At 38.8% G+C, this 13,719-nt stretch overlaps 1 protein-coding gene across 1 annotated transcript in view; it reads right to left on the bottom strand.

Annotated features, from left to right (window-relative positions):
- The window catches only part of Gpc3 (glypican 3), a 323,864-nt gene that overhangs the window by 14,190 nt on the left and 295,955 nt on the right, over positions 1 to 13,719 (bottom strand). Inside the window, exon 7 of the mRNA XM_055618067.1 lies at positions 833 to 917. Coding sequence (XP_055474042.1) covers positions 833 to 917 — 85 coding nt within the window. The remainder of the gene's footprint in view (positions 1 to 832; positions 918 to 13,719) is intronic.

Below are 13,719 nucleotides of genomic sequence, written 5' to 3' on the forward strand. Positions count from 1 at the left end.
TCTTCCTCTTTCCCCTGCCTTCCCTTTCAGTGAATGTCTTTGGTCATCACCAAGTAGCCCAGGCCAGAAACCTATCAGTCTCCCTTTTCATATTCCACATTGAATTAATCACTACATCCTTTAAGTGTTTGTACTCTTGATACATAGAGAATACTTTCCTTTCCGTTGCCATTATTTGCTACTGAGCTGTTGTAGCAGTCTATCATTTTATCTATCGCCAAACCACTGGAGTCCTTTCATTTAATTGTTACCTACCTAATTACTCAACATGTAAACTCTGTGTATCTCTCTCTGTCTCTGTCTGTCTTTATCTCTCTCTCTCTGTCTCCCCCCAGCGCTTTATGTTGCCCACACTGGTTTTGAGTTATCAATTATCTGTGTAGCCTTGAGAATGATCTTGACCTCTAACATTTTTATTGGACTTTATGTATGTCAGTGTTTTGTCTGCCTGTATGTCCACAGTTCCTGGTACCCTCAGAGGCTAGAAGAGATCATTAGGTTTTCTGAGACTGGAATTACAGATTATGAGTCGTCTTGTGGGTGCTGGGAATTAAACCTGGGTCCTCTGCCAGAGCAGCAAGTGCTCTTAACCATTCAGCCATATCTTCAGCCCCAACCTTGAGCTCTTGATTCTCCTACCTCCACCCTTACTACTCTTCCTATGTTTGCTGCAGATGGAACCCAGGGCTTTGTTAATGTTAGTCAAGCACTCTATCAACTAAGCTGCAGCATTAGCCCATGAATATGTATTGTTTTCTTATGCTGGATTCCATAAGGCACTTCTTATGCAAGTATCTAATGTGCTTTGATTTTGTCCCCCATATCCTACTACCTTCCCCTTTCCTGACCACCCTCACGTCATTAGTCTCCTGCATTCCTACAAATAGTTTCACTTCTAATTCTATAAAGACACTTTTCTAAAAAAAAATTAGGAGACAAATTAACAGGTTTCTCTATGATATTTTCATGCATACTTTATTTTGATTCATTGATCCTTGACACTCTTTTCATTTTCTGCACTCCCTTCCTATTTGTACCTTCCTTCTCCAGTTTTCTGTTTTCATGTTACATGTATTCTATTAACCTCCCAAGTTTCCTTCTTTAAACCCACCCCCTTTTCCCTTCTCCTGGCCCTCTTTCTAGTATTATGACCTACATCCACACTCATTCTCACAAAACTCACACAAACTAAACTTATAAGCTAGGGTCTATGTATTAGAGAGAAAATGAGATACTCATCTTTCTGAGCCATCACTTAATTTAATGTTTTTACAGTTCTAACCATCTTCCTAAAGTTTTCATAATTTTATTCTTCTCAGTGACTGAATAAAATAACATCATATGTATGTACTACATTTTTACCCATTCATCTATTTTTGAGCATCTAGGCTGGTTCTCTTTCTTTGCTGTTGTGAACACAGCAGCAGTAAACATGGATGTGTGAATATCTGTGGTAGGCTATATGTCTATATGTTTTAGCGTATATGTCTAGAAAGGCTATAGCTGGGTCATTGGGTAATTGTATTTTTAGCTCTTCATTTTTTTATTTTAATTTTGCTATGTGTGGGATTAAAGCACATGTTTGTGCATATAAATGCATATATGTTCATATGTGGGAGGGCAGGCCCATACTTGCTATGGTACATAGATGGTAGTCAAATAACAATCTTGAAATCAGTTTTTACTTTCTATTGTTTTGCCACTGTACATACCCCGATGGCTGACCTGGGTGTTTCCTGGGACTCTCCTGTCTCTACCTCTCATCACTTCGGAGGGATACTGGGTTTACAGACACAGACTACGTAGGCTGGCTTTATGTGGGTTCTGGAGACACAGATCCTCACTCATGATTGTACACTGAGTGCTTTACCCATTGAGCCAATTTCTTTGCCTCTTTTATTTTTTTTCATAAAATCTCCACATGGGATTTCCATAAATACATCCTTGAAATTAAGGGTTCAAACAATACCAACATATATGTAGTCAAAACACCAAAATGCACGTGCACACTCATGCTTCTCATCTCACACCCTTTCCTCTGACAACTTCCCAGTGATGATTACTGGTGAATGTGTTTTGTATGCATATATGGACTCAGATTCTAACATCTTACAAGTCTCTGTGTTAATATTTGTAGAATGACCTCATTCTTTTGAACCCTTGCAAGGAATTCCATACAGTGAACATAATAATGAGCCATTTCCCAAGGCTCATATATAAAAACTGCTTCAGTGAATATCCTTTGATATATGCCTTTGGCACGTGATATATGGGATCTATTTCATCCTAGCATGTAGTATTGACAGCCAAATATGGTCAAGCTGCAGGACAACAGAGAAGAAGACAGTATTGACTGGTTGGAGAAAGGACTTTTGGGGAGGTTAATGCTTTTTTATTTTTTTCTGAAGAAGATAATGTAGAGCATGATATCAAGGGAACATTTCAATTTTAAGCATTTGTGATGAAAATCATCTTATAATAAGATTACCACAGTGCAAGAGATATTTAAAAAATATCTGGAGTCAGACATAATGGTGTATGCCTGTAATCTTAACTACTTGCCACATTCAGACATGAATGAAGGTTGTGACTTTGGAGCCTGGGCAACATAGTAAGGCCTTCGTCCCTCTCAAAGAACCAAAACAAACAAACAAACAAACAAACAAACAAACAAACAAACAAGCAAACAAAAATACCCCTGCAAGAATTCATTTAAAAATGGCAATTTCAAGATGTGAAAAATCTGGCTGTGCAAAATTGTTGTAGAAGATAAACTGGGAGTCACAGTCATCTATTACTGAGCGTGGCTAGACAATAGAGTGCTTTCATTAATCACACCAGCATGTCTCTAGGTTAAATAAATTGTTTGGTGGATCAAATCCTACTATGTAAACTACCTCCATGGCTACTGGTTGGAACCACATACAGTATCTCTTTTATCTTTACAACTTTAAGATGTTGAGAATTTAAATCACTATCAAGGTAGAAAATGGGTCTCCCTCAGAAGTGCTAATGTAATGTATGTGTGTGTGTGTATGTGTGTGTGTGTGTGTGTGTGTGTGTGTGTGTGTGTATGTGTATGTCTGTGTATGTCCAGTGACCTTTGATTTAATTCCAAAAGTGGTGACACTGGGATAAGTGTTTAATGCTCGTACTTAGTTTGTTGCTCAGCTTGAAAACCCACAACTACACAAACAGCTAGCAATATGTAAGGGGGAAATAAAAATGAGCACGCTGTAATTAGGTATGCAATACCACCAGAAAAGGCAATTTACCAAAGGGATTATGGTGATTAAAGATGCAGGCCCCTTAAAAAAAAAGATTGTTTTCTTCAATTGATTTATCCCAATTGACTCTCCCTATGCCATGCAGAATTCCAGTTGGACAGCAATTTCTTGTTGTCTTTTTCATTTCTTTACCCAAGAGATTAGAAGAAGTAAATCGAGCCTCTCTAGTTACTATAGTTTCCTTACAAATGTAAGAAGTATTAACAGAAGGCTATAGAGACAGATTACAGTTTAGGTCACCCAGGGGAGAAATCTGAAGGCCCCCTTTGACTAACAACAAGTTAAGTAAACCTCAAGTCTTTTTTCCTTACTATTAAGGTTAAGACCAAGTTTAAGAGGCCCCTCTTTCCATTTAGTTCTTCTTTTTCTTTTCTTTCTTCCTTTTTTTCTCTCTCTCTTTCTTTCTTTTTTTGGTTTCATCTTTCTTGTGCCCTAGTCAGGCAGGTAACACAGAGGGTTCAGAGCCCTCAAAATGGACAGGTAGAATTCTTCACCTACCAATCTTTCTGAACTTGCCTTCTTTACCTTATTGCTTTTTCTCCTTCCTCTTGCAGCTTCTCTCCCTAAAAAATATTTCAAACCCTGTCCACTTCTTTTTTACAGGGAGAACAGTGATGAAAATGTCTGGAGTGTAAATGTGATTTCTGTTATCATTACCTGAGTTCATATAAACACGTGTTTACACGTATGATTATTTGCCATGTCTTGAAGTGGATAAATGAGGGGTGTAGCAGGTATAGATGAACAGGAGTGTTCTGTTAAGCATATTTAATTAACATGTTAAACATTTCTGGAGTTGTAGGAACACTCATTAATGTACTAGGTAGCAGACAGGCTCTAAGGCCACTGGAGAAGCTATGGAGTGTATTCTCAAGTCTATTCTCTCGATCTAGCAGGAGGTGGAGATACACATGATTCAGTTTAGGCACTAGTACCTTGAGCCAGAGGCTCTGGATATGTAACCCAGGCTGTCCTTGAGCAGGTGTGAGATGAAGCAGCAGTGGGAAGGAACCAGGCCCTTGCCATTTGCTAGGCATTGTGTCAGGTGCTCTGGTAGAAGTAAACTCAATCTTGGCTCCTGGAATTCTCTATCTTGTGAGGCAGATGATTTGAGTCCCAAAATAACTTGTCCTCTGAGTTAGAATGTGCTAAGTGCCACATGAGAGGCACGAACAAAGAGCCTCGGAAATATAAGCAAGAGCAGAGCACATAGAGGGTGTAAGAAGAAAAACCTGGGGAAGACTCGCTGGTGACCCATACTGCTCTGCTTGTAAACTGTCTTTGCAAGTGAAAAATGACAGAAACTATGGAAGTATTTGGAAGCCTTAACGAGCATATAATTGTGCTTTTTTTTTTTGGCACTAGTGCTTTGAGACGGTGTCTCTGGATACGTAGCCCAGGCTGGACTGATCCTCCTGCCTCAACTTCCTCAGTGTTCACCACCATACTCAGCAAGATGTTACTTACATGGTCTAGTTCTCAATGTTTCTTGGGAAACATTCTGCAACATAAGACTACTCATGCTTTCACATGCTCCTCTCTCCTCTTTTGCTATTTCCCTGTGTTTTAAAACTTTATTGCTTAATGAGCTGAAACATCCAGGTAAAGCTCTTGTGCTTTAGTCTTAGTCACTGACTGACTAAAAAGAAAGCTAAGTCAATAACTTTAGGCCGGATGTGCAGAAGCCTGGGTTGCCAATGTGCCTTGTGTCATCCAAGGCTCTTGCTATCACTGCACTCGGGGCCACTGCCAAGGTGTGCTTGGCTTGTTGGTGTCTGGTGTTTGGTGTATCTGACTACAAGCGCAGTAGGGTGCAGCTGTTCTTCGGATGAAACCCTAAACTCTTTCAAACACTCGGCCATCAGCCTACTTTATGTGCTAGTGAAGCTCTGAAGATTGCCCTATGTACATTTTGCCAGCATGCATGATGCCAGTTACTTGAGAGATTCAGGAGACTGTGTTTTTAAATGTGGACTCCTCTAAGAAGAAGCTTTCTCTTCATTGTTTTGTTTGTTTTTGCTATTACCTGTCTGCCAGTTTCTTTGCGCATCTTATAAAACGAAAAGCAAATATGCTTCCATTATTTAAAAAAAAAATCTAATCACTCTACTGATAACCATGCAGGAAAACATCACATTGTATCCCATAAACATGCATTATCTGCTAATTAAAGATAAAAATGAAAAGAAAACCTTGGAAGGGTTTCTTTGCCTTTCCCAATTATTGAAAGGAGCACAATTAAGAAGCCAGACAGAAATCATCAAAGGGGTCAGATGCAAGGAGCTGAGGGGGTGACAAATCTTGTCTGTCTCATATTCTCATTCCTGGTTAGAGAAAGAAAAGTAAAGACTAACTGCTTTTGCTGAGGAAAGCAAAGCAAGAATTGCTTTCCAAAGAGTCTCTGACTAAGGTGTCCTGTGCTGGTTACCATCTCCCTTGATCACTTGTCTTAAAAAAAAGAAAATCCCAGCTTACCTTAGTGGAGAAACAAACTGGGAATGGCTCTGTGGTGATGGGCTGCTTTCAACCAAGAGCACTTGTAAAGAGAGACTATCAGCTTGAATTACTGAAATTAGCAAGGCTAATGCAATGTCACTATTCAAAACCTTGCCAATTTGGAATTTCTTAATGGCCTCAGGAGAGGGTGTCTTTATACATCCTACAATCTGTCTTCATTCTTACCTAAATTCCTTCTCTTGGATGTTGTGAATGGCCTGTTTTGTAGCCAACACAAACTTTGTCCTGGTAAAATAATGTAAGGAACTCAGAATGAAAAGAGATTAGCTGTTCCTGGCTCCTGTTATTTTAAAGCAGAAATAACTTTGGCTTCTACTGATTGATAGACAAAGCTTGAAATGCAAAGCATGCTCAAGTCTAGATTCAGCATGAAAAGGACCTTAAAATATGCCCAAGTGCAAGTAATGGACTTATTAAAGGGAAGAAAAGAGGCACTTTTCACACATTCCCGAGCTCTTTAGTCCTGTCTTATCAGTAATCTTGCTTAAGAATTTCATCCTATTTACATTGCATCTCCCTTTAAACATCTTCAGGACTCATAGGGTTTCCAATATTGAGGCTTGTAAGACATTACTTTCTTTATGCTAATTATGAGTGATAAAACTTGGAGCATTTGCAATGATTTCAATAGGAATTATAAACCAGCTCTGTAGTTTTCATTGAACACCGGATAACTTATCAGGAAGATATGTTAGGAACCAAGCTTCTAGGATCTTCTTTGGGCCATTTTTTGGGCACAATGCCAGAAAAATTGCATTTTTCCCCCTTGAGGACATTAGTTTATATTCGATGACAAAAGCATGAACTGTGCCATTTGGGTGATTATGAAAATATTTATTAAATCAAAATAACATGGAAGGTTTTCAAGCCACAGCACATGAAGCACACAGTTCTAAAACATGTGTATGCATACACATACAGGCTTTCTATTTCAAGTTGTAGAGGGAAAGAAAAAGATGAAAATAGTGCCTTCAAAATGTTTGAGAAACTTGGAATATTTATGTGGACTATAAAAGGCAAAGGAGTCACTAGTATTTTTCCAAACAACATTAGGACTAGTCTCATTCTCCTTAGAGGTACTAAGGCCTCTTAATTTTCCTGATGATTTTTGCCAAGATTAAGAGTGAAAATATAGTGCAGTGGTGTATGCCAGTAGCCCCAGGACTTAGAAGTAGATGCACTTAAGAATATTAGGAGTTCAAGGGCAGCCTCAGTTACAGAGAATTTGAAGCTAGCCTAGGCCATATTATACACTGTATCAAAAACAAAGAAAAATAGCATTATGCTTGGTTTCATTCCCAGGACCAATGGGAAAGAAAAGAATAAATTAATGAATATCTATGTCTTGGTCTCCAATCTTTGATGTAGTTTTATTCTGGCATAGTAAGATTTATGTAGAATTAGACATGGGCAAGTCCATGGTGATAAAATGCTAATCTCTTTGTATGAGGTTACTTAGAAATAGGATTTACTTTCACAGAACTAACAATATGAATCTGAGGGAACAGAGATTATCAGAAAGACTGTATCTCCCATGTCACCTACTACCTATAAGACCAAAGTCCTTCAAATCTGAGCTTCTGTTTGTTAATCTGAAAACTAACAATACAAAATTCCATCACAGGAGTATAGAGGGAATGAAATGAGATATTTTCTATATTCCAGTTCATGGAACAAAGAGAAAGAAAGGGTCATGAACAGGGAAAAAGTAAAGGGCCAATTGAAATATGCTGCTGTTTCAGAATAGGGTGTAGAAAAGAATGATACAAAGTTCAATTCAGGTATATTTAAAATGAATGAAATAATTGAAACTGGGTTATAAGTTTTGAAGTAAGTACATTCAAATACTAGCCTTTTTCTTTTGAGATAGTTCAGCCTACTTGGCTCTTTATTTTCTTACAAGATTGTCCTATATTTTAAACTTCCCTCCATACACAGGACCAGAGTCCCAGGCATGAATGAATATTTGACTTAATCAGGCACAATTATACTTCCCATTTCCAGTGGAGGAAGTGAGTAGCCTCTAACTAACCCTTTCACCAGGCCTTATTTCCAATCCCAGAACTGAATATAGAATTAGTAGGGCGAGAATATGCTTGAGAGGTTAGTACCATGACATGTTACAAAGTCACAATTCCAAATTGTCACAAAACATAAAGGGGTCTGAGAATGTGCCTTTTTTCTATTTATTTTCAAATTTTTATCTTATTATTTTTAATTATATGTATATGGTGAGTGTCTGTGTAGGTATGTGCTTATGGAGGGAAGTATCACATCCCCGTGAAACTGGAATTACAGGCATTTGTGAGGCACCTTATGTGGTTGTTGGGAATTGAACTCATGTCCTCCACAAGATCAATATGTGTTCTCAGCCTCTGAGTCACCTTTCCAGCCTTGTCTTGTTATATTCCTATTGGATACAGTACATTGCAAAGTAAGCGCCTGGGATGTAGCTGATTGAGGGCTTGCCAAATATAAAGAAGTCCCTTAGTATGTATACCTATAATACCACAACTTGAGTAGGTGGAAGCAAGACAATCAAGATTTTAAGCTCACTCTTGGCTACATAGTGAGTTAAAGGCCAGCCAAGGACTTATGAAATCCCATCTTTATAAACAAATTTTGAAAAAGGACAAAGTAGTTTTAAATAGTTCTGGTTGTCATTTCTACTGTAGTTTCTCTTTGTCTTTTTTTAAAAAAAAAAGATTTGTTTACTTTGTGATGTTTTGTAGCTGACCAGGGCAATCTTACTGATTTGGCACTACTAAGTAAGTGATTCTCTCAGTATGGTACCTTCCCATGTCAACTTCAGTCAGAGCCTCCTTTCCACAGAGCCAAGTGTTTGGTTTAGCGGCAACTGGTGCTTCTGAGAGAATCAGAGAATCTCCTTTCTTCCTGTTGACTCAGACAGTGTATACCCTAGGAGTATGAGACATATCAAAGTGGGTGGTGTTGTAGTAGAATTCTAGACTTGGAGCCAAGTAAATGTAGCTGTCAGTACTACAGGCTCAATGATGACTTTGGATATTCAAATTGTTTTGTGGACCATAGTTTCTTCATCTACACATTGAGATTGCTGTGAGGATATGTGAAAAAAGTTAGTATGCTTTGTCACACAATAGGAGATAAATATATGGAGGCATCCCATGAAAAATCAACAGGGGTGGGGGAGCCACAGATAGCCTTCAAGGTATTCTAACTGCGCATGCCAGGGGCTTTAATTCCATTAAGGATTTTAATCTCTCCAAAGTAAAGAGTTTTTTTCTGCAAAGTGTCCTGTGGAACCAATATGAACATTCTAGTAACACAAACCATAAGAAGAATGAAAGATAAACAATTAATATAACAACTATGAGACTATCAGGCAGATGCTTTCCTTTCAACTGGTTCAAAGTTGCTAAGTCTTCATGCTGGTGTTTCCTTTTTAAACAAATATGTTGCTACAGATGGTTGGTTTATATCCTTTTCATTAAATTGTGAGAGTTCGCTTGTACAAAAAGTGCTAGGCAGAGATGCAGACACTGTCACAGCTTTAATAATATCCTTGTATGCCATGGTAAGGATTTTCAGTAATCACTGGGCCATGTTCCTCCTGCCCTCTCTTGATCCCCTCCCCAAATAATGATGTGAAAATAAATAAAGACATACCTTTGGAGCAGTTGGCACAACTATGCTATTCAGACTGAAGTCCAATCACTTTGGCCCTCATGAGTTTACCTTCATTTTACAAAGCAAGTACAGTCATATTCTAACATTGTGCCTAACAGAATTAAACATGAACAGGATGCTCAGTAAATATCTACAAGTTAAGCTCAACTGACTGGCTGAACTGAATCAGTTCTCTTTGATAATTTCTTCCTTCCCCTTGCCGTCCCAACTTAACAGCAATCTCTGTGTCATAAGTCAGGTCACTTTCACTAGGTACATGTTATTTACTAGTGTAGAACTTTGGAAATGTTGACTTTCCCCTTTAAAAGGGCTTACAGTGTACACCGCCAAAGGATGTTTATAACCAAGAAGCCCTTTATAGATCTACATTCTTTGGTAAATGTGAATCATGAAATAATTTTGAGTAATAAAGAAATGAGAATGACTACAATTTATTTCTGACTATAATTTTTTTAAGAGAGAGTATCTCATGTGGCCAAGGCCTCAAACTGTCTATGTGTGCAAGGATGACTTTGAACTACTGATCCTCCTGCCTCAACCTCCTGAGTTCTGGGATTATTAATGTGTACTACAACATTTGGTTTATACAATGCTGCTATGAAACTCGTAGCCTCGTGCATGTTAGGCAAGGACTCTACTAAGTACATACATAGCCCATTTAGTGTATATATATATGTGTGTGTGTGTGTGTGTGTGTGTGTGTGTGTGTGTGACTGTGATTTTTCTAAAAAAGAAAAAAGAAAAAAGCGGGCTCTTCTAGAGCCTGATTGGCTAGCGAGTTTTGTTTTAGGTACAGTGGAGCTTTCTGCATAAACATTTTCATATTCTGCCCTGACACTCCTTCTACCAATGTGCAATACTGGACCATGTGTCTCTCCAGAGACTACCATTTGTTATAGCAAGATGGATAGACCATTTTTCTGAGATGCAAGAGCCATGAGGAGATAGTGAAGGATTTAGAAGTACAGATCAGGAAATACCATTGAGGGTTCTGGAATGCATGATGAAGCAGGAATGAAGCCCTGGGTTTCATACCCAGTACTTCATAAACCAGCATGATGTCTCATACTTGTAATTCTAGAATTCAGTAGATGGAGACAGAAGGATCAGAGAAAGGATATATCAGACTCAGTTGATATGTTAGTACTCTATAATGAACTCAGCACCAAGGGCTTCTTTTAGCTTTTCATATTTCATTTTGTACTATGTCTCTTAGGAATATTAAGAACTATACCCATAAGGTGTCACCAACATGACTGTGTAAACATGAGCTGAACAAGGACAACAATAAATATGCTAAAGTATGTGGGATGTGGGGAAGAGCACAAGGCCTCAATCCTAAACAGAGAACTGCAGGCAACTAGGTAGAAAAGCAGGAGCTAAAAGTAGGAGAAATATCTTCCCCAGGGAGGATCACACCAGTTGGTTAGCCAATACTAAGTTGTTTGCTCTGAAAACATATGAATGAATAATATTATCTAGACTAAGCAGGGTGTAGTATAATTTGGAAGATATCTGTATATACATATATGCCTCCAATGAAGGCTTTCTCCTTAGGCATGAACTCTAATTTATTCAAATATTTAGTGTAGTAGGCATTGTTTTAGTGGTATGTTTCCAGGTACTCTGCCTTGTCCCAATCCTAGTGTACTTGTAAGTGAGAAAGATGTATATTTAAGGCTATCACATTGCCACACACTCAGAATGCCCCATCTCTCTAGGCACTTATTATGTTGTCTACAAAACCAGAAGCAGCAATGTATATTCAATTTCTCATGCAATTAATAATTATGGCTAACTTTCTGAGGATAACTAATCCTATTCTAGTAAATAATATTTTTCTACCCATAATAGTACAGTAAAATGGTGGTTTTGTCTGCAAAGGGTAATACACTCAATCACATAATTTTTGGCAGACAAGACAGTGGTCTAAGGCATACCTCTGTTGGTTACCTTGTGTGTGTGTGTGTGTTCTTTGATTTGTGAGTTTTATCATTATCCCTCACAACGTGGTTGAGTCCTATGGGCTAATTTCTTTACCACTGAAAGTCCTTTCCCTCTATCCCTCTACTTTCTCTCTGAGCAATCTGGTTCCTGAATTGAGAGCAGAGAAGCCGGTTCTGAAGCAATGTGTAAGGGGATGTTCCTTTTCGTAGTTTAGCAAGGAAAGCCACTTCAACTCTCTGTCAAGTTTCTATCCCTGCAAATATTTACACAGTATTCGAGCCGCAGTGCTAAGTGCTTTGAACGCAAAGGTGCTTGACTTCAAGGTGTGGCACCTACAGTGTTATCTCAGTTATCCTTATGGGAAATCCTAGAGGGTAGATAGTATTTCCGGTTTAATAATTTGGTGCCTGCGATTAAATGAATATTGCCCACAGCTCTATGGTTCAGAAATGCTAGGTGCTCTCTTATTCGTTGCTGTACACTGTCTTGAGTTACTACAGAAATGCAGAGGAGGTTCAGAGGACTGGATATTCCCTTCTATATCGGGTAGGGCTATATAGAGATCAAAGAAGGCTTACATGGAGGAAGAAATATTCGACTTTGAGCTGGAAAGCATGGGTAGGACTTGGATAGGTGAAATCTGAGTTAAAAGATTACAAGTGTTCTAGAGAGAGAAAGAATGTGATGGAAGCACAGTGACATGAAGAGCTGGAAAAGTTCTCAGACAACAGTTGGGCTGGACTATGTGGACAGAAGCCAAAGGTCACATTGAAACAAAAGTAGGCTAGATGAAATTGTAGAGAGCTTTGAATGAATGAATTGCTAATGAAGAAATGAATAAATATGCTTCTGAGCAGTTGCTCAATCCGGATGATGTTTCAACCTTGGAACTGAAAGCTTAAAACCTGCTTTCCCCTGTCCACCTCTCTCTCTCCAGACGGGAAAGATTTCAGAATGAATTATGGAGTGGTAGAGTTACAATAGAATGGTGTGTGTGTGTGTGGGGAAGACTGATTCAGAAGCCATGGGCCATGTGCCTAAAAGTTGGAGCTGAGAGCTGGCTTTCTTCAGAGAAAGGCACTGTAAACCTACTTTCCCCCCTTCTTTTTATATATGTGTATGTTCGTAGTGTGCATGCATGAGTGTATATGTGTTTGCATGTGTACAGACACATGCGGGGGTTGCTCACACACATGCATTCAAATGGAAACGGAGACCCAAGATTGTTATCAGAAATCATCCTCAATTACTCTCCCCTTTATAGCTTGAGACAGGCTCTCTCAGTCAAATTCAGACCTCAACCATATGCTTAGTCTCTCCAGCCAGCTTGCTCTGGGGATCTCCAGTCTCTGTGTCTCCTGAAGCTGGAATTGGAGGTGGGCTGTCATGCCCACTTATCATTTTGTGGGTTCTGGGGATCTGAACTCTGGTTTTCAGGCTTTTGTGGCAAGTGCCTTTAACCACTGAGCCATCTCTCCAAGCCTGAACCCACTTTACCATCATTGCGGTCCATGAGGATTTGAAACGAAGTAAAAAAGATACAACTTCCCTTAAAATTGCCTTAAAGCACCACTCTGTGGCTTTTTGTTTTCCTCTAACCAGAAAGGCCATCTATTTTTGTGAGCAAAACTAACATTTGGCAATTAAATGTTGCACTTTAAATCTCTCTGTGCTGAATGGATGTTGGTATCTATTTTATGGTTAAATGTGAGACACATGTGGTTATAAACACCTATCCATGTAGTGTCCCTGTAGATATAAACAGCAAGCTCTTAAGAGCAATTTCCATATTGCATAATGAGTATCAGCAGATGGAATTCATTTCTAGATTATACAAATTTTGGTTCCGCTAGAAACATCAGCCTTCACACATTCGTATTGGAAAAGAACATTTTAAAACAGAGGTATTAACCAATCGGAGATGAAACGAGCACATCTGGGGATGACTCATTCTGAGTTGAACAAAAGAATTTCCTTAAAAGCATCCATTCTCCAAACTCCCAGCAGAATAAGGAGGAGGGGAGTGGGGGGATGCTTTGACTTGAAGCTTCCTCTTTTCTCAGCATGAGATTCATTGCCTCTACTACCTTGATTCACTAAGTAGAATTAGATACACAGTGTAAGCCTGAGAGCCTGGTGTTTAGTTCCATGACCAATTGTTTAAATGATTCACCATTTCTTGTTGGTGCTTGGCCATCTTTACATGGCTATAGCCAATGTACCCAATTTTATTACCTAGATGGAGGGTATATTGTGGTTGAATTTTAAGAGTGCTTATATAAGAACTAAAAAAAAAAAA

This window comes from Psammomys obesus, unplaced genomic scaffold (assembly GCF_907164565.1).
Source record: "Psammomys obesus unplaced genomic scaffold, mPsaObe1.curated_primary_1811, whole genome shotgun sequence".
Classification (NCBI taxonomy): Eukaryota; Metazoa; Chordata; class Mammalia; order Rodentia; family Muridae; genus Psammomys; species Psammomys obesus.